Here is a 26,292-nt window from a genome sequence, read left to right on the forward strand (position 1 = left end):
ATACTGGGGATTTGCCCTTGTACAGCCGTTGGTGGCCTGGGACCAGCGTCACTGCACCAATGCAAACTCCCAGCATAGACAGGCGAAGCTGCTATTTGCCCGCAGGCCGCTTTCCCTGGCGTGGAGTCGGACTGGGGACTGTGGCACAGGAAGGCTATTCTTGCATTAGAGGGTAGCATCATACAGCAAAAGGGGTGATAGCAGATTTCAAGACTCTAAGTCACGAAGGAAGGGGAAAGGCTGGGGGTACGTCAGAGGAACAATAAACCGTTTTCTCTGATCACGGTTCTGCACTCACATGAGTTTTACAGCGGTGTCACTCCAGGGATTTCATCTTTGCTAAAAGAACTGGGTCACCAGCTCTAGGTTCAATTCCTCCCTGTCCCCAACTTTCTTTGTGACTTTAGGGAAGTCATTTTTACTCTCTGGGCCTTAGTTCCCCTACAGGTGGGAAAACAGGCACAGACCACATACAATGACTTGTCCAAGGTCACGCAGCAGTTTTACAGGTAGGGGAAACTTAGGCTTGGAATTGGCTCTGCACAAGATCACACAGGATGTGTGTGTCAGAGTGAGGCACGGAAGCCACCTCTTCTGATTATTATTATTATTATTTGTATGACCGTGGCACCTAGGAACCCTACTCATGGACCAGGACCCCACTGTGCTAGGAGCTGTACAAGTACAGAATGAAAAGACGAAGCAGCACATAGGGGAGGCATGGGGGGTCAAATGCACCCCCAAATTGGCCTGCCAGGGAGAGAGAGGGGCTCTGTCCTTCTCTCCCTGCATCTGCCCCCCCAGCATGTTCAACCGGTCTCCCTGGCAGCCAGGCGGGGAGCAGGATGGAGCCACTTCTGACAGAGAGGACCTGGCTGGGAGGCAACGGTGGCCGCTCCCTGCCTGGGCTCAATGCTGGGGACAGAGGCTGAGTATGCCGGGAGGTTAGGGGTCAGAGCTCAGCCCACTGCCACCCCAGCTGCCAGGGACGGGCTGAGCGAGTCGGAGGCCACTCCACCACAGGTAACATGGGGTGAGGAGAGCACCGCGGTCCCAGGCTGGGTGCAGGGTGGGGGGTCACTGGGCAGAGGAGACACATGGGGCAGTCACGTGTGTGTCCTCCTCTTTAGATTGTGCCCCGCCAGTATGGAGAGGTACAAGTCATCTATCCCAAGGGGCTTAGGAGAGTTTGGAGGAGCAAGTTGAAGGAAGACAATGAGGTAGCTTTGTGGGTGGTTATGGGGAGCGCCTTCCAAGCACGTGCACCAGGAAGGAAGAAAACACAATGGTGTTTGTTTGAAAATTTAAGAAGTGGGCAGTGGCGGCTGGCATCAGGAGCCCTGTGCTCTCAAACCAAAACATCCTTCCCCTGAGATCCTGGAAATGTTTGATAGAAATGACTCAATTCTAGTCAGGGGGTTGTTTGTTTGTTTGAAATAACTCCAGAATGCATGGTCCAAAATTAGGGAATGAAAAGGAAACAGAGAACTTTGGCAAAAGTATTTCATACAAAGGGTACGTGGAGTCATTAACAAGAGAAGAAAGCAAATGATTGGAGCCTTTCCTACCAGCTGATCCCCATTTTCGTTAAAGGCACACCACCAACTTAAAAATCATAATTCTGTCTCAAAACGTGTCCCCGCCACACATCCCTCCTGATCACTAGCACTGGAAGAAATTAGCAAAAAAAAACCCAACCTACACCAATATTGGCTTGGCATACAAGACAACCACACCGACTGGAATCAGTAACATCAGGCATTTTTCCAGCTGTCGATCTGAACATGCCTTAGAGCAGTGGTTCTCAAAACCGATCCGCCGCTTGTTCAGGGAAAGCCCCTGGCGGGCTGGGCCGGTTTGTTTACCTGCCATGTCCGCAGGTTCGGCCGATCGCGGCTCCCACTGGCCGCAGTTCGCCGCTCCAGGCCAATGGGGGCTGCGGAAAGGGCGGCCAGCACATCCCTCAGCCCGCGCTGCTTCCCGCAGCCCCCATTGGCCTGGAGCTGCAAACCGCGGCCAGTGGGAGCCGCGATCAGCCGAACCTGCGGACGCGGCAGGTAAACAAACCGGCACAGCCCACCAGGGGCTTTCCCTCAACAAGCGGCGGACCGACTTTGAGAACCACTGCCTTAGAGAAGGTCAGAACCACTATCTCAGGTTTACAGATGCACACCCTTGGGGTGAAATGGCTCGGCCCAAGGCCATTTAGCAGGCTAGGAATAGAACCCAGGATTTCTGAGTCCTAAGTCAGTAGCTGGGCCATTAGACCCCTGAGTTACACTCCCTGTTAGTCACCCAATTACATATATTAAAAGCAACACATTAGGTCTTTCCGGCCATCCAGCCACGTCGGTAGCTGTAATTACACAACCCAGACTCACAAGGATGGCAACTTACACACAAGTGGTCCCCCTGGCTTCAGTGGCAGCCAGCATTACGAGTGCCAAGCATGCATCAGGCCTCAGGAAATCACGAGATCGGTTTAAGAATCATGAGATTTTTTTTAAAAAGAACAAACAATGGGGTCTTTCTATGTGCCTTCCGGTTTCTGAGCCTTCCGGTCCCACTTGCTCCAGGCTTTCCCCAGCCACCACGAGGACGAGAAACTTGCTTATTTAATGGAAGCTCAGATCCTTCTGGAAAGCCCCTGCGAAGGCCCTTGCAGGACTGTGGCCTAGTGCTCACCAGTGTGAGGAAAGGGGGCACAATCAGGCCTGCGCTGTTTTGTCTTGCCACACAGGGTCTGCTCCAAAACCCATTGAGATCAATGGGGGTCTTGCCAAGCACTGGGAGCCGTTTTGGAAACCAGAGAAGCAGCGTGGGCTAATGGGCAGAGCACTGTTCTAGGACTTCTAGGATTAGCCCCTTCTAAGAAATGATGTTCTAGGTATATGTGGCACTGTGATGCAACACCCCAGCCTTGTCCAGCGGATAGGGCCCAGGACCTGGGCTCTGGGTGACTTGCCCATCTCACTTAACCTCAGTTTCCCCATCTGTCAAATGGGGACGATGATACTGATGACCAGCCTTTGTAAAGTGCTTTGAGCTCTCTGGATGAAAAGCGCTACCTGGGAGCGAGGAAGGAGCCACGTGACTTTGATGGGATTACTCACAGGAGTAAGGAGAAAGTCTTGGTAGGATCACACCCTTCGATCAAAAGAACTGAATTCCCTTTGGCAGGGACAGCGCCGGCCTCTGTCTTTTGCCCAGCGCTGTGCACACTGCTGGGGTTTAACAAATCCGAACAACGTGCTACAAAGTGAGGTTTTTCACACCCCTCTGTGTCACCCAAAGCCACAAACAGCTCATTCAACACACGCATTCCCAGCCCCTTAGAGTGACCAAATGTCCTGATTTTATAGGGACAGTCCCGATTTTGGGGTCTTTTTCTTATATAGGCTCCTATTACCCCCCACCCCTTGTCCTGGTTTTTCACATTTGCTGTCTGGCCACCCTGCAGCCCCTGACACCTGCACAGCACCAAGCCAAGACTCCAAATCGAAACTGCAAGCAGCACCAGCCCTCCCTCACAAAGACTACAACTCCCAGCAGGACTTTGCCCAGCCGCAGGGAGCATACCTCTGCGGACAGGAGCCCTGCATGCAAGGCGGCAGCAGGACCAAGGGGTAGCTAAGGCTGGCCAGAGAATCAGGGGGCCTGGATCCCGGTGGTTTCAGAGCCCACCAGCATTTCCTAAGCCCCTCTCCTCCCTGAACCAGGTTCTGTGTCTCTGACTTCTCTCCCCCGGTAGTTTTTACATCCCTGACACAGACTTCCTGTGAGTCATCACAGCAGACATTAGAGAAGTAACTGGAAGAAGAGACCAAGTGTGGTGATGGGGTATCCGGCAAGTGACAGCTGATGAATTAAAACCTTCTCCCTGGCCAGTTCTGAGGGCAATGAGAGAAAGGTAAGTCAATGGCTGACTTGGGATCTTAGGGGCTAGGCTCTCAGGGAACTCCTCTGTGCCCCCCAATAGTCACCAGAGCAAACCAGGAAATGGCTGGAAGTTTTGATTGTTGTGAAACCGAAGTGTTTGAAAATGGTTGGCTTTAAGATCAGAAACATTTCGCGGGTTTAAAGAAATCTTGGGCCTCCGGGGCTGGGCGGTGGCCAGACAGCAAATGTGACTGACACCGTGCTCGGCTTTTGGGTAAAGGTGAGCTGCAAGTGCACCTACAAAGCGTGTTCAGTCCCGGCTTCAGGAACAGCAAAAAGTGCAAATAAAAACCACAGGAAGGGAAGGTGATTTTTTTAAAAGCCTGCCTAAAATGATGCCTCTGAGAAATCCCCTGCTGCCTTTGCTGCGGCATCACGGAATGACCTTCTTTGCACCAGCCGACCCTGGGAGGTGTGTGTGTGTGTAAATGGATCAGGGCCCTTTTCCAGGAAAGGGGAGTTGAGCAAGGATTCCGCAGCTGAGAATGCAGCTTGGATCTTATTTTCCACTGAACGGATTCACACACTAAACACATTCAGCACCACTGAAATGCAGCCACCTCTGGGGCGGAGGGGAGCAGCCAGCATGCTGCACGAAAGTCCTGAGAGGAAAGTTTGGCCACGGTCACCTCTGTGCTTCTGAAGAGTGCCAGGGATCTCTTAGGGCCATGCAGAGCGGAGGGACCCTAGATTTTAAGGTCTCATCAGAAAAGTCTGCAACAGAACAACCTGCATGCAGTGGCACCGGAACACTTTTTATAATGGGGGTGTTGTGTCCCTGTCCATGGCCCCCGCCATCCCCTAGAGCTGGGGCTGGCAGCAGGGCCGTGGCTCCAGAATGGGGGACGGGGACAGGGGGCCAAGGCTGGGGTCACAGCTGGGGGCAGGCATGGAGCCCAAGGCGCGGGGCCAAAGAGTGCAGCCCCAGGTGCAGGGCCGGCAGCCAGGACCCCGGGCGTGGGGCCAGGACCCCAGAGTGCTGCAGCGCCCCCCGCACCGCTAGTTCCTGCGCCTATGACCGCATGGTACTGGGTTTATCTACTCACAGTGATTAAACAGGCAGCAAGACAGTTCAGTGCTTAGGGAAGAAGAGCTCTAGAGCAGAGACAGAGGAAGCATTGGCAGCGGGAAGGGATCAGGGCTCTTTTTGCTTGGCAGGAGGTTTCAATAATCAGGAGAGGGGTGGGGAGTGGCCACGTAGGGGCCTTGTCTCTCTCTAGGACTGGAGTGGCTCCCGCAAGGTCTGACCGGGTTTTTGCCTCTGGAAGCCCTACTGGGGGCAGGAACTCATTCCAGGATGTGGTCCCTGTTTGCCCCCCTGGTTCAGCATGTGCGGATCCCCCTGTAGTACCAGCTGGTCCACCTATGAGGATAAAAGCCTACTACTGCCAGTGAATGGGGTTACTCCTTCAGCTCAAGTAGTACAGGCCCATGCTTTTAGCACCAAAGCAGGTGATGACCCATGCGGGCTCCATCTTTTACATCAAGCCTTTAGCCAGGGATGTCAGATCATTCTGAGCCAGACATATACCCCATCCATCTGCCAGGAGGGAGGAGGGCCCCCCCAGACTACCGAGGGAGCAAGTTCTCAGCTTCCCACAGCTTGCTTGAGTAGCTCAGGTGCCAGGCCACAGAGCACCAGAGATGTAGCTGTCAGCTTCACTTCTGCCGCAGAAGGGTAGTAATGGTAGCTGGGCCCAACCGTGCTCTGGTGCTGGAGACTTTCAGACTTTCGCCTCTTTCTGATACATTTACTAAAAACTAAACAGGCACCCCATGGTGTTGGTGGGGCTGTGAAACAAACAGGGCGGGGGCTCTGAGCTAATACTCCGGGTTTTAATTTCACACCTGGGATAAGACCATATGGGATTCCACTGGGATCTTGAGATAGGCAGGATTCCTGCCATTTGCCACTGCCAGGAGCAGCTGCTGAGAGCTGGGGGCCTGTGAAGTATTCTGCAAACTTTCCACTCAAATACCAGGCTGAAGGGCACCTTAGCAGAACACGTAACGAACTATAACCAGAGTGAGTGAGTGGCAGGATCCTGTAATCCTTCCCATGAATCGGTGCTGCTGCCCTGTCCCCCTGAGCAAGCACAGATACGTCTACACTGCCTCAGAGGTGCGATCGCTGCACACGGAGACATAGGCCTTGTCTACACTACACAGTTTTCTCGACAAAAGTCCGCTTTTGCCGACAAAACACTGGAGGTGTACACACTGCCGTGCTCCTCCTGCTAGTGTAACTCCCCCACTGTGATGACACAATAGAACCACCTCGACGAGAGGCGTAAGGCTTATGTCGGTGTAGTTAGTGTAGACATTACGTTCCTTACATCAGCTGTTGGATCCCTTCGAGCCGTGAAATTGACATGAAAGCGGCTCCCGGCTCCCCAGCCAGACTGCTGTGGGATCTCTGCTCCAAGCTGAGCTGCCACCCAGCCTCCCGGCTTGGGCTACTGCCCACAGGTTCCCTGCTCCCCACTGGGAGCCCTGCAGCTCCCTGGGGTCATGGTTCCCTGCTCCCCGCCGGGAGCACAGCAGCCAGACAGACTCCGGGTACAGATCTCCCTGCTGGAGGCGAGAAGCCTGGGAGCATGGAGGTGAGACGCCCCGGACGGCAGCTGGGCTCCCCATGCGGAGCTGCATGGGGCTGAGAGCCCTGGCTCTCAGTCCCCCACGCTGCTCCTCTTCAGTCGGTGGAAACATTCCAGGGGAGGACGCGCGCCACGGACAGGAGGGTAGTGTGAACATCAGCCACTGCAGTAATTACTGTAGTGTAGAGGTAGCCGTACCCAAATGAGTTTGCTCTAGCTAGCGGAAGCACCGATAGCAGGGAAGCTGCACCCGCACAGGTTTCAGCATGGCCGTACAAGCCTGCCTGGAACCCTGGGTAATTCCTCAGGCGTCTGGCCTAGGCCAAAGCCAGCGCTGCTGCGGCTCTGGGACCAGAGCTGGCCAGGTTAACACTAGCCTGGACACGTCAACGTGTGCTGCAATCACACCTCTGATTTCATTGCCCGAGACCGACAGAGGCATGCGTAGGACCAGGGCTGAGCGGGGCAGGGAGAAGGGGCACCTCCAGCTCAGAGAGCAGCTGCAGAGCTGTTCCCTGGAGGCTACATCAGTGCAAGAGCCAGAGTGACTGGCAGGGAGGGCCCAGCAGCACATCCTCTGGCCACACCAGCCCCCCTTGCGTACTGCCCGGGAGCCTGGATAGCTGGGCCGGCAGCAACGGGGGCATGGGCAACTCTTCCCCCGGTCACCCAAACAGCATAATGGGGCTAGTTCCGCTACCGGCCGTAAGGCTGACTACACTGTCCCCTGTGAAGGTGTGCTGTTCCCATAGCAACGCCACACTCAGCACAGGCCCAGGTTAAAGAACTGGGTGCAAACCAGCCCTCTGCTCCAGGCCCGCAGGGTGCAGCATGGGCAGCATGCTGAGCTCCTGCACCGGGGGGGGGGGGGGGGGGGAGGCGGGGGGCATTCAGCAAAGTGCCCCCCCATGCATAACAAACCCACACACGGACCCCCGAAGGCCCCTCGCACCGCAACCTATATACAGGCCCCTACACACTCCACGTGTACCCAACAGCTGACCACCAGCCCCCACATCCCAGCAGCCCTGACATTCATCCTGCCACACCTAAAACCCTACATCCCAGCCCCCTGCCCCACCTGCTCCCAACTTCCCCCCGCCCAAACCCTACATCCCCCATAGCCCCATCTGCTCCCAATGTCCCCCCCAAACCCTACATCCCCCCTAGCCCCATCTGCTCCCAACATCCCCCCCAAAACCCTAAATCCCAGCCCCACCAGCTCTCAACATCCCCCCAAAACCCTACATCCCCCCATCCCACCTGCTCCCAACATCCCCCCAAAACCCTACATCCCCCATAGCCCCATCTGCTCCCAATGTCCCCCCAAAACCCTACATCCCCCATAGCTACATCTGCTCCCAATGTCCCCCCAAAACCCTACATCCCAGCCCCACCTTCTCCCAACATTCCCCCCAAACCCTACATCCTCCCTAGCCCCATCTGCTCCCAACATCCCCCCCAAAACCCTACATCCCAGCCCCACCAGCTCCCAGCTTCCCCCCAAAACCCTACATCCCCCCAATACTCTAGCTAGCGGAAATCCTACATCCCGACCCCCCCGCCCCACCTGCTTCCAACACCCCCCCCTAAAATCCTTCATCCCCACCTGCCCCACCTGCTCCCAACATCCCCCGAAAACCCTACATCCCGGCCCCCAGCCCCACCTGCTCCCAACATCCCCCCCAAAACCCTGCATCCCAGCCCCCCTGGTACAACACAGGCCATAGGACTTCCCTGAATTCCTGTGTGAACTAGACCAGAGCTTTTAGAAAAACATCCAGTCTTGATTTAACAATTACCTGTGATGGAGAATCCACCATGACCCTTGGTAAATTATTCCAGTAGTTCATTACCCTCACTGTTAAATATGTGTCTCATTTCCAATCTGAATTTGACTAGGTTCCACTTCCAGCCATTGGATCTTGCTATAAATAGGAGTTTTCCTTCCTCGTTGGCCTTTGAAATAAAGCCTGACTGTCTTTTTATTTTTGAACCCAGCAGATGAAGGGAAATAAGAATTACTGCCCAAAGGGGAGTCATGAAAACTGGCATCAGCGCCTTTGTAGGCTCAGAAGCTTCCCTGAGCCTCGGCAGGCCAAGAAAATTGGAGGACATGGCAAGAAAGACCCCAGATGATCGCTCTTCTTGTGCGTGAGCTTCCTGCCAGCTCAGCCCCGAGAAATTGGACGATGGAGAAGCTGACGCTTATTAAGGTGGAAGTGGAAACTCTTCTCAAGCAACCCCGGGAGAAGATGTACACTTGCACGATCTGCGGGGACAGCTTTAATCACAAGGGCGTCCTAGCCACGCATCAGAAGACCCATAAGGAGGAGATGCTGGTGGAGAACAAGGAGCAGGAGGGAAGTGCCGTCACAGCAGGAAAGCAAACAAGCCAGCAAGCCAGCAGAAGGGCAGAGGAGGCCAGCCATGAAGGCGTGAACCAGCAGGGAGATCTCTTGGTGCCGAAGGAATCCTTGCAGAAAGCAAAGCCCTACTCTTGCACCGACTGTGAGAAGAGCTTCAAGATGAAGGTGGACCTCACCAAGCACCTCAGGACCCACACAGGGGAGAGGCCTTTCCCGTGCACGGAGTGCGGGAAGAGGTTCATCACCAAATCGCAACTGAAGGAGCACCAGAGGATCCACACCGGGGAGCGACCTTACCAGTGCTCCGAGTGCGGGAAATGCTTCACGCAGAAGTCACAGCTCATAGTTCACCGGAGGATCCACACTGGCGAGAAGCCCTACAAGTGCGGCAGCTGCCAGAAGAGCTTTGTGGACAAGTCGCAGCTGGTCGCCCACCACCGTATCCACACAGGTGACCGCCCCTTCAAGTGCGGGTTGTGCGCCAGGGGTTTCCGCCAGAAGATCACCCTCATTAAACACCAGAGGGTCCACACCGGGGAGGGGGCGCGGCGGCATGGCGGGCCCTATACTGGCAACGCCTCGCAGCTCATCGTTCCCGAGTCGACGCCGGACGGGGAGAAGATATTCCGATGCGGCACGTGTGGAAAGGAGTTCAAGAAGAAGTCGATCCTGGTGACCCACCAGAGGATCCACACCGGGGAGGAACCCTACCATTGCGCCGAGTGCGGGAAGCGCTTCCGGCAGAAGATCCACCTGATCCGCCATCAGAAGACCCACGCCAGGGGGGAGGCCCACGTCTGTGTCGAGTGCGGGGACGGCTTCAGCAGCAAGGGGCAGCTGCTGAGGCACCAGCGGTGCCAGCACCAGAGCGAGGGACCCCACACGTGTCCTGAGTGTGGGAGAAGCTTTAGCCAGAAGGTAGGCCTCATGGCGCACCAGAGAATCCATGAGAGGGAGAAGGGAGATGGGAGCGTGGCCGCCACTGAGGGGAGCCCTGGTGAGGCGGCAGACGAGAGGCTGCCTGCCAAAAATGGCAAAGGCAGCAGCCATCCGGGGGACCTGACGGCGCCTTGTAAGAGCCAGGTCTATACCTGCACCCAGTGTGGCAAGATGTTCACCAAGAAAGGGAACTTTGCCAACCACCAGCGGGCCCACACGGAGGAACGGGCGCACCGGTGTGACGTCTGCGGCAAGAAGTTCACCAAGAGGGGGGAGCTGACCAAGCACGAGCGGATCCACACAGGCGAGAGGCCGTATGTCTGCGGTGACTGCGGCAAGCGCTTCACCCAGCGCACCCAGCTGGTCACCCACCAGCGCATCCACACCGGCGAGAAGCCCTACCCCTGCGCCGACTGCGGCAAGCGCTTCATCGACAAGTCCCGGCTGACGGTGCACCGGCGTATCCACACCGGCGACCGGCCCTTCCAGTGCGCCGCCTGCGGCAAGGGCTTCCGCCAGAAGATCGCCCTCATTAAGCATCACCGAGTCCATGAGAGAGGCCGTCCGGATGGGGAGGTTTCGGGGGGGAAGGAGCATAAATGCCCCCAGTGCGGCAGAGGATTTGGCACCAAGGAGAACCTGGCCAGCCACCAGCGGCTCCACACCACCGAGAGGCCCTTCAAGTGCGGCGAGTGTGGGAAGAGCTTCACGCAGAAAGCCCAGCTGGTGGTGCACCAGCGCATCCACACCGGGGAGCGCCCCTTCCGCTGCACTGACTGCCACAAGGGCTTCATCGACAAGTCCCGGCTCATCGTCCACCGCCGGATCCACACCGGCGAGCGGCCCTTCAAGTGCACGGCCTGTGGGAGGGCCTTCACCCAGAAAATCGCCCTGACCACCCACCAGAGAGTCCACATGAGGGAGCACGAGGCCGCCCGGGAGCCCAACAAATACTCCAAGCGTAGGGAGAACGACACAGGCAAGGCCGAGCCAGGTGAGGAGTGGCCCTTCCCCTGCAACGTGTGCGGCCGGGGTTTCCGCAAGGAGATAGCCCTCATCACCCACCAGCGGGTCCACACCAAGTACGAACCCAACAGGTGCAGCAAGTGCGGCCAGGTCTTCCCTGACAAGGCCCAGCTGCTCCTGCATCAGCCCTCCCACGCGGAGGACCGGCCCTTTAAATGCAACACCTGCGGAAAAGATTTCAAGCGGAAAGAGATCCTGATCACCCACCAGAGAATCCACACGGGAGAGGTGCCTTTCAAATGCACCGAGTGCGGGAAAAGCTTCTCCCAGAAAGCCAACCTCATGAAACACCAGCTCACCCACACCCGGAGGGGCCCCTTCATCTGCTCTGAGTGTGGGCAGAGCTACACCACCTTGGGGCATTTTAAAAGGCACCAGAGGAACCATCTGAGAAAGCGGGAGGGGAAAGACTTGGCAGAGGAGCAGGATGCAGACGGGCTGCCGGAGACGGGCGTGCACAACGGGCCCATCATCGTGGTCAAGACAGAAGTCAATACAGACGACTATGCGGTCTTGCAGGTCCCATGACACCGCCCTCAGCAGGGAGCAGTGCGTGTGTGTAAAGGGATCCTCCGGAGGCAATGCAGGAGTAAGGGCCCTGGTGCTGCCAACCCCTAGCGTTCAAAGAATCCCGGATCAAGCTGCCCCCTCCAGTCATGAGATTGGCTAAAATGTCATGAGATTTGAGAAAAAATAATACGTGTGGGGTTCTTTTTATAAGCCGTTGGGGGTCACGTTTTCATGGGCTAGAAACTTACTTTTTCCAATGAAATCTGTGATTTTGGATGTCTTCACGTGACTCCTGGAGCTGGGGCTTTAAGGAAAAGCACCAAATATCCCAAGAGTTGGCAACCCTGACTCTTCCGTAGATCAGTATCTTAGCACTCAGCAGCACCAAATAGCAATATTAAGCCAGCTGACCTGGGTTGCTGGTGGTCCATGGGAGAGCATCAGCGATTCACTGCAGTGTAAAACGTCACCAGTCATCATTCCATACAACAGTAAGAGAGGCAGACATCATCACAGGCCTCCATGTGGATGGACCGGTGGACCCATGCAGAGCCCCGTTGAAGTCAATAGGCTCCCCATGGGATGCAGACATCCATTTGTATGGAAGGGTTAGCTGGATCAGGGCCAATGTACCTAGAAAGAGAGCACCTGCTTGAAACAGAGATAGGTCCAGATCCTCAAAGGTATTTAGGTGCCTAATTCCCATTGGCATCCACAGGGAGTTAGATGCCTAAATACCTTTGAGGATCTGGGCCATAGTGTTTACTTCAAAGTCTGATCTTTTTTGATGATCACGCTTTAAAATACGCTCACATACGGTTTTATTTCGCTATGCGATCACCAGTTTTATTGTTTCAATACAGGACATTCACTGCAAAAGCACCATTCTGGTTGAGGGTTGAAATACGCAGGTTGCCTGATTCACGGCTACGTTATTCCGGTTTAAATCTGCTGATTCCAGTGGTGTAAAACTGGAGGAACGGAGCGGGAAATCACACCCAAGCTAGCTCCGGTTTTGCTGTCAGCTCCTCAGCTGCTGCACATGGGCAGAGCTCAGCTGAAGTCACTGGAAGTACCCCAACTTGCATCAGCTGAGAAGCTGGTCCGGGATTCCCACATGAAGCATTTCTCCCGCACTCTTGTGTCTGTATATTCCAGCAGTTCAGTGTCCAGGAGCCCAGAGTATGATATGTAGACAAGGGGATGACATTAGGAAGAAACTATAACTTTGACTATCCTCTCTGGTTTGCGTTTAAATTCTTAACCATAGCATTGCCCTGGCCTGAGGCCCTTCCCCCTCTGTAGAAAATCCATATGAGAGGAAAACGTGGGCCATGATCCTGAGAACCTGTAACTCCCATGGCTTCCCAACAGTGTGATCCAGGAGAACTTGTGTCCCAAGCCTGCCGGTCCCAGGGCATTTGCAGGGCGGGTTGTCTACCTCTTCCCCTTCACTCCTTGCTCGCTGGCTGTAAGTCTCGCTAAGGCCTTATACGGCTATGGGTTCCCAGCTCCCCTGGGTTAAAGCTGCTGGGATTGCTATGTAACGTGGCTCTCTCCTGACTCCGCCCTGTGCAACCCCATGAAAAGCCACTGAGCTCCAGTCACATGGAGGCTCGGGGATGAAGAGAGCAATGGCAGCTGTAGGGACGGCTCAGCACTGCAGCTCCATCCATCCCATCTGCCCCCGGGCGGCCGGGAGGATGGCAGGGCTCGGCCTTGGTTTGGAATGAAAGTAAGCACCATTTCATCCATACCTGCTGCCTTCTGCTCTCTCTCCTCTTCCCCAGCAGAGTCAGGCTTTGCATTATAGACGGGAGCTTGGTTCCTCCAGGGTACGTCTCCACTGCGGCAGGGAGCGAGCCGCCTAGCCCGGGGAGATGGCCTTGGGTTAGCAGGGCTCACGCTAGCATGCTACATAATAGCTGTGTGGCCATTATGGCACCGGCAGAGGCTCAGGCGAGCCACGCGATCTGAGACCCACCCTTCCTAGCCTGAGCCTCCACCCGGGGCCACAACATCCACTGGGCTGTGTTTGAGCGTGCCAGCCCAAGGCGCCCCAGACTCCTTGCTGCAGCGGAGACGTGCCCGAAGAGTTCACGGATCCCTCCTGGGGCCTCCCTTCTTGACGTCAGCACGCTCCATTTGCGACAACAGAGACGCATGGGAGTTCGAGGTGGAAAAGCCTCATTCGGTCATTTCCCTTCCAATGCAGGATTCCCAACTTTTGTCTAGGGTGACCAGATGTCCCCATTTTATAGGGACAGTCCCAATTTTGGGGTCTTTTTCTTATATACGCTCCTATTATGCCCCGCCCCCTGTTCCGATTTTTCACATTTGCTGTCTGGTCACCCTACTTTTGTCCAGTCCAGTTTTTAAATGTCCCAAAGGAAAACGGCTGCCCCGATTTCCCTGGGGAGACTGTTCCACAGCCTAATAGCTATTGAGAAAGTTCCCCTGATATTCATCTTAAATGCTCCCTTTCTTAGATTCCTTCCATTGCCCTGAATATCACACCAAGAATGAGGCCCAGTGTTTTACTGCACAGGGTCTGCTGAAATCCTGGGCTGGATCATGCAATATGGAAGTGCATCGCTGCTTGCAGGGAGTGCCAAGAGGAGCAGCATTAACTAAACAGTGATGGAGGGTTTAATAAGTCTATGACTATCTGAATGCTGTGGACACCAAAGAGGGAGAGGAATGATTTAGGCTCTGATCCTGCAAACACTTTTACACATGCATAACTTTTAGCACATAGATATGCCCATCGACTTCAACAGGATTGTTTGTATGCTTCAAGTTCAGCACGTTTAAGGGCCTTAATCATTTCCTCTCCCTCCGTGGCGTGCACGGCATTCCGATAGTCCTAGACTTCTTGTGCCCTCCATCATTATTTAGCTCATGCTGCTCTTCTCGGCCCCCCACTCAGCAATCCATTCCCATATTGCAGAATCCAGACCAGGACGTAGGCACACCCTGTGGGATAAAACTGAGCAGTACAAATTGGGGTCCAGAGCTGACCCAAACAAAAATGGCAAAACTTTAACTCTTTTGTTTTGCTTTTTTTCCAAAACTGACTAATTTTCTCGGTTTTGGAAATTTCCTCCAACCTTTTTTTAATTGACTCCCTCCCACCCCCCCAAAAAATTTTTAGAACGTGAAAATAGAAAATGTTTGGTTTAGGAAAAACTCCACCTGTGATTAACTCAGGCAATCAAAATTGGTGCTGAACACGTAAAGGGTAAACAAAAACGAATACATGGAAAAAAATCATTGAAAAAAAAGGAACAATGTTGAAAAATCAAGCTGTTTACCAATATTTGGGGGGGAGGGGGATTCCCTAAAAGGTAATTTTTTTTGGTCCAGCATATTCTTTGTTCCATATTTTTTGGCCAGCTCTACTGTGTTTCTCAGTCTGCGAGCTAGAGAACAACACTGACCTCAGTGAACAATCCCATCTTTACTACACCTGAGTCCTAGCTCCTGAGCTACACGGCACTTCGAATAAGTTATCCAGCAAATGCAACCCTTTATTCGATGTCTTGTTTTCAAACTGATCCTGTTTTCTGACACTCAGTCAGTAGCTTGCAAGTGTGCCCCAATTTATATGAACAAATGTAAGTCATGGTGAGTTTGGGAACTATACATTCGGTGATGTGTGATTGGTCACCTAAATCACATGGCATTGTTTCTATCCCCGACTGGACGATTAGCTTCTCAAACAGGAGAACAACAAATGAAATAGCCTATGGTGTTTGCAGGCAACTATGCAAATAAGGACTAGAAATTCCTCAAACATCCATGCCAACAAAAACCCATGCAAAAGTTCAAGAATAACCAGTAGTAAGGAGCATGACCATGGCCCAGCCCAAAACTCTTTGGAAGCTGACTGGACATTCATTAACTCTGTTTTGGCAATTGTCGTCAGCTCTCCAGAAAAGTGTGACTTCAGAGGGGGATCTGGTAATGTGAGCAGATGAATTTTTGAGAGAACAAAAGATCCTGTTTTCTTGCAAATACTCCTAGGAATAAAAATAAAATAGAACTTTTAAAACTGATGCCTGCAGTAGTCAAATGCTCACAGTTTTCTATGTGACATCTTGGCTCTGTAAAGCCGTATTGGCCAGTGCAACCTGCAAATGAGAGAACAGTAGGACAGCATTTGAGAGTGAGAGGGGAAATGGGTTGGGACGAGATCCAGAGAAGGAGCTTTCGTAAACAGGCCAGCAAAACAAAAAATGTACCACTCCTGCTGAATAGCATCAGAACAGAGCAACCTTTCAGCTTCAACTAGACTCCCCAGACACTGAGGAGAGATGAACTGGAACGGTTCAAAACAAACACCCACTTGTATCAGTTGCTTTTCTTGATCTGTTTAAAAGGACAGCAGTACCTTAAGGTGCCTTGACTCATAACAGTGGCCCGCTTGTAACTCACAGGTTCGTCTTTCCAATCAAGGTTTGTAGTAAGGACCATCCAACAATTTTGCACAAGGAGGATAGCTTCCTATTTATACATAACCACCAGTCTGAAGTGAAGCCAGAGCTTAAGGAAGAAGTGGAACGGGAAGTCAGCGCTGCAAGAGGCAAGGATCTGTTTGCTTTGCAGTGTGCCGGGACCTACTCTGTATCTACCATCCCAGTTTGATCCCTAGATGTCACTAGAGGTAGCTAGACCTCTTGAAGAAGAAGGGAAGCCCGTTGAGATTGGGAGATGTTTTGCAGAGAAGGGAGATTTGTGAAAAGGCCAGTACACACAGATGGGGATTTCAATTTCCCAGATATATTTTTACACTTTCTTTTTATTTATTATAATCCAGAATGTATTACTGCAGAATATTAATGAACTAGCAAGACCCATGGACCTCACCTGTTATCCATGTTGGGAACACGCGTGTTCTCTCAGCAACCTCCCATACAATTCATTGATCTTCTTTGCCAATTTTCTTTGCTGGGCTTCTTTTATTTTCAAATTAATTTAATTCTTTCCGTTTATTATTGTTTTTTAATTCAATCATTTCTGGCACATGCTGTGTTGTATGCAATGTGATCCTTATGCTTATCCACCTCCTTAGCTGAGATTTTTACTGTAATCCTCTCATTTTTGAGGTGTTTTGTTTTTATTTTTCTGAATAAAAAGCTTTACTGAACAAATAGATGCATCCTTCCCTGAACAGAGGGGGGCAGTGGAGTTCAGGGGGGTAAGAGCACAGAACTGGGGACCAGGACTCTGGCACACCTCTGAGCGGTATACCTCATTGAAGTCAGGGTGGAGTTTGCTGCAAGACTGGGGCCTTCCTGCCCTGACCCTGGGCAAATCACTTAGCCTTGCTGTGCCTCAGTTTTCACATGTGTAAAATAGATCTGACATGTACCTCAGACACTATGGCAATAATCATAGAATATCAGGGTTAGAAGGGACCTCAGGAGGTTATCTAGTCCAATCCCTTGCTCAAAGCAGGACCAATCCCCAATTTTTGCCCCAGATCCCTAAGTGGCCCCCTCAAGAATTGAACTCACAACCCTGAGCTATCGCTATCCCTCCCCCCTCCATAAGGCTGCTGTAGAGAGGCAAAGCATCATGTAATCACCAAGTATGATTATATTAGCGGGAGCATGGGGTAGCTTCATCAGTGACCACTTGTCACGTGCCTTGAGATCCTTTGATGGAAGGCACTATAGAAAGGCACTAGCCCAGACTCCAGTTTCCAACGAGGCAGCAGACGCTGCTTCAGAGGATGGTGCAAGAAATGCTGCCATGGACAAGTAGGAAATAACTGTTCCTAGGACAAGACTCCTCCTAGCACCAGCCAGTTAGGCCCTGATCTGCAACCTCCTCCAGGCAGGCAGAGCCCTCTGCCCTGTCCGCTCACACATCCAAGGCTTTAGTGACGGAGCTCTGGTCTTAAAGAGGAGGTGCAAACCTGTAGGGCTGCTGGCCTGTCTTCCCAGCCCTGGAGGAATAGCTCCACACCCACAGCCTGCTCAAGCCCCTCTTCAGGGCAATTTCATGCTTTAGACATAAAACTCACAGAGTAACACCAAGTCACAGCTAATTCCTCTGACCAACGCAGGCTGCAGGTTCCAGAGGCCTTTCCCCATGGGAACCTGGAGCCTGCCACAGGAACCAGCTTCTTCCAGGCAGCTGTTCAGCAGAGCTCTCTCAGCCCTTTATAGGAACCACCTGACCCCTTCCCAGCTGGGCCTGGTGATCCTGTCTGCCAGGCCCAACTACCTGATCTTAGCAGGTCTCTAGCTCTGAACAGGACTGTCTAGCACCAGGTCCTGCTACCCTGTTACAAGACCTCAGATCCTTTTAATCTTACTTAGTGTGACTTTCATTTTATTTTACCCTGCGTGACGTGGCTCAGATTCAGCGACAAGCAAAAGTTTAGGTTCCCCAGAAAGAAATGTCTTGCTTTCCTAGGTTGTTTCAATCACCCGTCTCAGCCCCCCAGGTCTGCTACATTAACTAGTGAATCTGTTTTGATCTGATCTGACCCACCTGGGGCCTCCTAGCCCAGTGGCCTCCTTGGGGGCCATGAGCAGGTTTCAAGGGTCCACCAAGCCCGACCAGTGTTAAACTCATTGGGGTTCCAGTCAGAAAGCCTAAGCCCTGCTAAGCGGGGCTGAAGCCCGGGGCCCTGAGCCCATCCCTTGGGGCTGAAGCAGAAGCCTGAGCAACTTAGCTTCGTGGGATGCCCTGTGGCATGGGGCCCTGGGCAGTTGCCCGGATTGCTATCCCTTACCGTCGGCCATGGCTTTGATATGTAGAAAACAGTTGTTGTGGCACAGGTGGGCCGTGGAGTTTTTATAGCATGGGGGGCAGGGGCTCAGAAGGGAAAAGGTTGAGAACCCCTGTCCTAGCCCTTTGGACAGTCCTAGTCCCTCATCCTTTCATATTGATTCTAGACATCTTCTCCAGCCGCTACTGATGCGAACCTGCCACCTCCTCCTCAAGGGAAAACCCATCATGGGCATTCAGAACGCTCCCAGGCTAGGAGAGAAGCAGAGCCCATTGAAGTCGATGGACAAGTGACAGAGGTCGAGGACCTGCTCCAATAGATTGATGAGGTAAAGGGTGTCTAAAAGTAATGAGCTCTACAGCTGAGTGACATCCATGGAAAATACAACTGCCAGGCCCCATTACTGGTGTCAATACAAGCATTTAATCCACCCATTCTAACAAGCATCCTTGGGGTTTCCGGGTTCCACACACAGCAAAGGACTTCCTCTTTGTCTCCAAATTAGCAATCTGTGCACGGTGATCGCTTGTGTTCCCACTGTGACACTTCCTAGATCCCGTGTGCCCTGGTCGAATGGCACGGGTTCTGACCCAGCAACGCAGGGAGGGAAAAGGACGAGAACATGGAGGAAGTGAGGAGCTCTTCCAGATTAAATGCAATAACCCTAGAAGAGACATTCCAGCAGGCACCACAATGTCCCCTCTGTTTGCAACCTCGAGGGTGCCAGCAACAGGAATCAAACTGAAAAAGATGAGAGGTCCATGGAAAGGAAATTGGTCATGAAATGCTGGGAGATAAACTGTCCAAAGCGTGAAAGAGCAGCTGGCACCAGATGGAAAGCTGTCATAACTATAAAAGGAAGGGTAACAACTCTCCTGTATACAATACTATAAAATCCCTCCTGGCCAGAGGCACCAAAATCCTTTTACCTGTAAAGGGTTAAGAAGCTCGGGTAACCTGGCTGACACCTGACCCAAAGGACCAATAAGGGGACAAGAAACTTTCAAATCTTGGGGTGGGGAGGGGAGAGGAAGGCTTTTGTTTGTGCTCTTTGTTTTGGGGGTTGTTCGCTCTTGGGACTAAGAGGGACTGGACATCAACCCATGTTCTCCAAATCTTTCTGAACAAGTCTCTCATATTTCAAACTTGTAAGTAACAGCCAGGCAAGGCGTATTAGTTTATCTTTGTTTTCTCAACTTGTGAATTTTACCTTTGCTAGAGAGAGGTATCCCTGTTTTGTTGTAACTTTGAAACTAAGTCTAGAGGGGGTTCCTCTGGGCTCTTTGAATCTGATTACCCTGTAAAGTTATTTTCCATCCTGATTTTACAGAGGTGATTTTTACATTTTCTTTTTAATAAAATCCTTCTTTTAAGAACCTGACTGATTTTTCCATTGTCCAAAGACCCAGGGGGTTTGGTCTTTGATCACTTTGTAACCAATTGGTGAGGATATTATTCTTAAGCCTCCCCAGGAAAGGGGATGTAAGGGCTTGGGGGGATATTTTGGGGGAAGAGGAACTCAACGTGGTCCTTTCCCTGTTTCTTGTTAAATCACTTGGTGGTGGCAGTGTACCAGGTTCTAACCTAAACTGGTAGCAATAAGCTTAGGGGGCTTTCATGCGGGTCCCCACATCTGTACCCTAAAGTTCAGAGTGGGGAAGGAACCCTGACAAAAGCTTTGGAACATCTGTTTATCAATAGCAATTCTTCGTGCCACTTGTCTGTGTTTCCTTTCCTTTTCCAGTAAGCGGGCTTGGATTTATATGGAAATAAGATCTTGGGCCCAAGTCTCCGCTCACACTGGTGTAGAGTGGAAGTCTCCCTACCAAACTCAATGTACCTTCCTGCAGCTACAAATGACAAGAGAATCGGGCCCTGTATTTCTTACCAGTGCACCTGAACCCTTCTGCTTGGCCCTTTGTTAATCCCGGTGGGGTTCTGCCAGAGCAAATGATGCTGATGTTGTAAACAGATGATTAGCACTTCAGATCAGGACTAAGTGGCAGGAGAATGCTTAGAAACAGACACCTCTATTCAGTGCTTCCTTAATGCCACAGTGATAAGCACGGACCAGCACCAGGGACTCACTTGAAAGGGAGCAGGTCAGTTGTTATCCATGAACTAAGAAGGGAGAGATCAGCATTCAGTGCTAGCGTTGGCTGACAAATGTCGAGCAGTGTTTTTTCCACTGAAAATGCAACTTTGCTGACATTTTTTGATCTTCCATCAGGAAAATGCCAACCTCATATTTCATTTTGGGGCAGGTCGCTGTTAATCTGTTTGCCTGAGCTGCCACAATATCTCATTAGGGCTTCATGCCCCCATTCTCCTCAAGGGGGTTAAGCTCCATGGCTAGACAATATTTCCCATGATGCACTCCCTTTTGGTTGTCCTAAACGTGGTGTGTCATGTGATCATCCTCCTGCCACCCCGTTCAGTAACCTCTTCACTGGACCACACATGTCTCCCATGCGGAAGCTCTGGCCTGGCATTGAGAGATGTGTGTAGATATTAAGCATGTGAACTTCTGTGCTCTGATCCAACGCAAACTGAACATCCTCTCTCTATGACCTTCACCCACCAGCAACCTCTGGACCTGGACCAGACTGGGTGGCCAGTCAAGGAGCCTGATTTCCCCTCCACCTCCTAAAGAGGAATATTCGTCATTGGGAACGAATGATTATGCTCCCATGTTATTTAATCGAGTCAAAATTCATAGGCAGCATCTGCAGGAAAGATCAACATGTTTCTAGACGGCTTAGTCCTCGTCTTAACCATATGATTAAAGTTATGTAAAGACTTTTTCTTCATACATGGCCTTTCATAAGCAATGAACCATCATAGGTCAAATGAAGTAGCTCATCAGCGTCTCTTGATTACAGGGGATCAGTACAATTAATCTGGAGGCATTAGGGACCAGAGAGATTTTGCCCTGCAAATATATGTATTATTTCATAGCTGATTTCCCAGAGCAGTCAGAAGATTGAATGATGTTATTTTTTTGCAGATGGTTACAGATTTTGAAAGTCGCTGTTAGGTTCCTGTTTAGAGGAAGGCGCATCTAATACAGGGGAAACAAAAGCTTTGCTAACCTCTCCATTTAATTAAAGATGAAATTGAGAACTTATTACAGGAACAGAGCAAAAATCACAGGGCCTGCTCTGACTCCACTGAAGTTAGTGGAAGGACTTTCATGGATTTCAGTGGGCACCGCATCAAGCCCATACAGCGCTTTCCAGCTGTAGATCTCCAAGCGCCTTACAATAGTGTCATTACTCCCATTCGACGGATGAGGAAACAGACACAGAGGGATGAAGTGACTCGCCTATGGTAAGACCATGTTGAGAAGCCAGTTTTCCCTTGTTATGTTGTATGTGAGTCTTACTGTTTTGCATGAATGCTGTGTGTGCCTCAGTTTCCCTGTGTATTGCACCAATGCCTAGGTGGTGGGAATAAGGGTGTGTGACTTTTGCTGAGACCCTCGGGGCAGGTGAGGAGGCTCCAGCTGCCTGCACGTAAGCGATGGCTGATGCCCTTTGTAACCAAAGAAGTGGGGGGGATGCGACCGGGCGACACTTTGCCCAGGAAGTGAGACAAAGACCGAAGGACGGGCAGCAGGCGGGTCGGAGGTCAGGTCGCTGGAAGCTGGGCTGTCTCCTGTTTGGGACTAAGATGGGGGAGTCCAGGGCGTCCAGCCTGGGGTCCTCCCAAAATGGACTTTGATGAAAGTCACCGATTTCTGTGCTAACAAGATCTGTTCTATGCTGAGTTCCTGTGGACTAATAAACCTCCTGTCTTACAACGCTGGCTGAGAGTCACGGCTGACTGCGGAGTTGGGGTGCAGGGCCCTCTGGCTTCCCCAGGGGTCCCATCCAGGTGGGAAGTGTACAGTGTGAATAGGGATGCTGAATGCTCCGAGGTCAGACCAGGAAGACCGTAGCCGAGGAGGCTGTTTTCCCTGGACAGTGTGCCCTGAGGGGAGTCATACCACTCCAGAGTCCTGGCTGGCTTCATACAGAGCAGTTCCAGAGCATCAGACCTGTGACTCCGTCACAACTGGTGGCAGGATTGGGATCAACTGCACCCTGTGGACGGAACATCCTGCAGTAAGTGACTGGGGAGCAGCAAATCGAAGGGGAACTAGAGAGAGACAGGTGTGCTGAAGGCTCAGAGAGGTGCAGTTCCAGGAGGTGAAGCGGAGGAGCCTGCGGCTTAACCCCCGAGACGGCTTGTGACTCCTGAGAAGGACTGTCACACTGAAGGGGTTCCTCCCAGGGACCATGGGGAATGGAGAGAGCACAGGCCTGTGAGTCCGTGGCCACTTGGGAACAGCGTGGAGATGGCCTTTAACCATCTCCGTAAGAAGGACATTGTAGAGCTGTGCAGACAGAGAGGGCTGCACATTGGAGAGCTCACCAAGGCACAGCTAATTGCTCAGTTGGAAGAGGAGGATCGCTCTAAGGAACCAGTTCCTGACCCAACAGGGGTCGCGAGAGATGCTGGGAGCAGCCAGGCAGCCCCAGGGCCCGCACCAGTTCCTGACTCAGCTGGGGCCGCAAGAGAGGCTGGGAGCAGCCAGGCGTCCCCGAGACCCACATCCCCAACCAGCAGAGGGTCTCCACCGGGTTCCCCGTCGGTGCATCTGAGACGGATGGAATTGGGACTGAGACTGAAGGAGTCAGAGGACTGTGACAGACAGGAAAGGCATAAGGCAGAACAGCAGGAGAGACAGTGGCAGCATGGCGGAGCTGAGAGGCAGAGGGACCCGTCCAGGGGTGAGTGCAGATGGACCCCGGGGTGCCAATTCCACAGGGAACCTCGACACTAAATTGCTGCCCCAGGTTAAGGAAGGGGAGATAGAGGTGCCTGTCTCGCGGCCTTTGGCAAGGCTGGCAATTGGAGCCAGGCTGACCCTGCGGAAAGGCTCTGGCGTTAGCCCCCTTCCTAGGTCCCAAGGCCATAGAGCCATTTAGCCAGATGGGCGGGGTGGCAGACTGGCTCCCACTCCCGGCCCCAGCATATATGTCTGTGTGGACTCTCCTGGGCGCAGGCCCCTCAGACCTCCAGTGGGAGCGGAAGGTGGTGGTCAATGGGGAGACATTCCTGGGACAGCGAGAACTGTTGTCAGGCCCCGGATGCTGCAGGGCTGTGTGACCTGGGTGAAGGTCCCAGGGATGAAGCCACTCGCCCTGCCTATGGGTTGCCAACCTTCTACTCACACAAAACAAAACACCCTTGCCCTGCCCCTGCCCCACCCCTTCCCCGAGGTCCTGCCCCCCCCGTCCACACCATCCCCCTCCCCCCCCCGTCGCTCGCTCTCCCCACCCTCACTCGCTCATTTTCACTGGCTGGCTCAGGAGGTTGGGGTGCAGGAGGGGGTGAGGGCTCCGGCTGAGGGTGCAGGCTCTGGGGTGAGGCCAGAAATGAGGAGGTCAGGGTGTGGGAGGGGGCTCCGGGCTGAGGTAATGGGTTGGGATGTGAGAGAAAGGGAGGGTTCTGGCTGGGGGTGCAGGCTCTGGAGTGGGGACAGGGATGAGAGGTTTGGGGTGCGGAAGGGGACTCTGGACTGGGGCAGGGGGCTAGGGTGCAGGGGGGTGAGAGCTCTGGCTGGGAGGTGCAGGCTCGGGTGTGGGGCTGGGGATGAGGAGTTTGGGGTGCAGGAGAGGGCTCCGGGCTGGAGTTGATGAGTTCGAAGTGCGGGAGGGGTCTCCAAACTGGGGGTTGGGTGCAGGGGGGTGTGAGGGCTCCGGCTGGGAGTGCAGACTCTGGGGTGGGGCTGGGACTGAGGAGTTTGGGGTGTAGGAGGGTGCTCCGGCCTGGGACCGAGGGGGTTGGAAGGTGGGAGGGGGATCAGGACTGGGGCGGGAGCAGAGGGGTGTGAGGGCTCCAGCTGGGGGTGAGGGCTCTGGTTTGGGGCCAGGGTGAAGGAGGGTGCTCTGGGCTGGAACGGAGGGGTTCGGAGGCCAGGAGGGGGATTAGGGCTGGGGGTTGGGGTGCAGGAGGGGGGTCAGGGGTGCAGACTTCCGGTGGCACTTACCTCAAGCAGTTCCCGGAAAGAGCAGCAGTGGCAGATTTAGAGGTAGTGGGGCCCTGTGTGCAGCTTCATTTTCAGGGGCCCCCCCTCGGGACTGAGCCAAGAAAAAGAACATTCTCTCTTATCTCCCCCATCCCTGTTTCTCATTCTTTTTTTCTTCATCCTCCTCCTATATTATAAGTAAATGAAAATAAAGTGAGGTACCTTGATTGGGGCAGGGGGTTGAGGTGTGGGAGGGGGTGCGTGGGTCAGGCTCTTGAAGGGAGTTTGGATGCTGGGTGCGGGTTCTGGGCTGGGGCAGGGGGTTGGGATGTGGGGGGCAGGCTCTGGGAGGGAGTTTGGGTGCTGGGGGCAGGCTCTGGGCTGGGGCAGGGGGTTGGTGTGGGGAGGGGGGAACGGGGGTGGCACTTACCTCAGACTGTGCGGCTCCCAAAGAGACTGGCACACACACCCCTCCAGCAGCGGCTCCTAGGCGGGGGGCTCCAGGGGGTCTCCAGGCGCCATCTCCACAGCTCCCATTGGCCACATTTCCCAGCCAATGGGAGCTGCGGAGTCAGCACTCGGAGTGGGGGCAACGTGCGGAGACACACACACACAGGGGCCACAGGGACATGCCAGGAGTGAAGCAGTGTGGAAGGAAGGAGGCAGAGTGCGCAGGGAGCCGTCTTAGCCCTGCTGCTGGCACGTCTTTGCACGCCCCTTGGGGGGAGGGGGCAGTGGGTCTCTGTGCGCTGCCCAGGGCAGGGGCAGCACATGGAGACTCCTACCCCCCGCCGCCCCCCAGGGATGCGCAGAGACGTGCCAGCAGCCAGCTTCTTCTGGGAGCGGCATGGGGCCTCCGGCCATGGCATGCAGGCAGCCTGCTTGCCTGAGCCCTGCTATGCCGCCGGCTGGGTCTGGGGGGCAGGTTGTCAGGTATTTGTCCTGCATTTTGGGGGCCCCCATCATTGGGGGCCCTGTGCCACCGCATGGTTTGTTTCATGGTAAATCCGCTCCTGAGAAGCAGCATATCCCCTCTCCGGCTCCTACGCGGAGGCACAGCCAGGCGGCTCTGCGCGCTGCCCTGTCCGCAGGCGCTGCCCCTGCAGCTCCCATTGGCCACCCTCTTTTCGCCTGAAATTGGTATCCAGCACAGCCGGAGGACAGAGTGTTCCTCCACAGGTAAATGGGATGGGGAGAGCACGGGGGCCCAGGCTGGAGGCAGGGAGGAGTCACATGGGGGGGGGTCACATGCCCCCCCTTTAGCTGGTGCCCCCCCTTTGTGTCCCTCCCATGAGTCACCCATAGGCAGGTGTGAAAAATCCACATACCCAAGTGACAGTTAAACCGACCGAACCCCTGGTGTAGACAGCACTAGGTCAGTGGGAGAATTCTTGGGGAGGCGAATTAACTCGGGGAACCATCGGAGAACCCCTCCCGCCGGAGTAGGCAGCGTCTTCACTGAAGCGCTGCAGCATTTTAAGTGTAGACCAGCCCTTATGTTGCTGCCACCCCCATGATCTCAATTGAAAATTGGTTTATAGGGGCTTAGCTGGGGTGAGTAAATCTGCACATTGGGTGCTGGGCAGGGGCTCTGGAACGGGGGCGGGGGGCATGGCCCCATCACTTTTTAAAAAAACAAGGGCGGGGAAAGGGGTGGCGTGAGGGTGGGGGCTTGAGCCAGGGGAAGGGGAAGGGGAAGTGCGAGGGCTTGGGGAGAAAGGGCGGCATGGGGGGGACAGGGCCACAGTTTGGGCACCGGTCCCCCCCCACACACTTTTAGAGGGTTTCCACCACTCCCGGTGCTAGGCTCTTTTGAGACTCTGGCTATGAGAGTCACCCTGGGAGGCACCGAATGCTGAACACAGAGGATCCGTTTACACTGCAGTAAGAGAACCACAACTGGCCCAGGGCAGCTGACTCAGGCCATGTCTACACAGGAGCGCTTGTCTGGATTGGACTGTCCTGCGGGGCATTGTGGGACAGCTCCTGAAAGTCAGTAACAGTCGATGGATACAATGCCGGGTCTCCACTGACACTGCGTCGACTTCACTCCACCTCCACGAGCGCCGTAGAGTCAATGAAGTCAGCGTAGCGGGGCAGTTACGTCGGCGGGAGTGACATTTTAGCGTAGACACTTCCATAGTGAGGTCG

At 53.7% G+C, this 26,292-nt stretch overlaps 1 protein-coding gene across 2 annotated transcripts; it reads left to right on the forward strand.

The window, feature by feature from the left end:
- The first annotated feature begins 3,466 nt into the window (after positions 1 to 3,466).
- On the forward strand, positions 3,467 to 16,527 carry LOC117871981 (zinc finger protein 271-like). Of its 2 annotated transcripts, none has more exons than XM_034759896.1 (2): positions 3,467 to 3,910; positions 8,538 to 16,527. In XM_034759896.1, the coding sequence occupies exon 2, from the start codon at positions 8,672 to 8,674 to the stop codon at positions 11,396 to 11,398; it is 2,727 nt and encodes a 908-aa protein (XP_034615787.1). In that variant the 5' UTR covers positions 3,467 to 3,910; positions 8,538 to 8,671; the 3' UTR covers positions 11,399 to 16,527. The 2 variants fall into 2 exon arrangements, with proteins under 2 accessions (XP_034615787.1, XP_034615788.1); XM_034759897.1 differs by having other exon boundaries at positions 8,541 to 16,527.
- The last annotated feature ends 9,765 nt before the right edge of the window (positions 16,528 to 26,292 follow it).

Source organism: Trachemys scripta, chromosome 2, assembly GCF_013100865.1.
Source record: "Trachemys scripta elegans isolate TJP31775 chromosome 2, CAS_Tse_1.0, whole genome shotgun sequence".
Classification (NCBI taxonomy): Eukaryota; Metazoa; Chordata; order Testudines; family Emydidae; genus Trachemys; species Trachemys scripta.

Excerpts from the sequence above, each read along its gene's own strand:
- LOC117871981 (XM_034759896.1), top strand. The coding sequence starts at position 8,672 with ATGATCGCTCTTCTTGTGCGTGAGCTTCCTGCCAGCTCAGCCCCGAGA.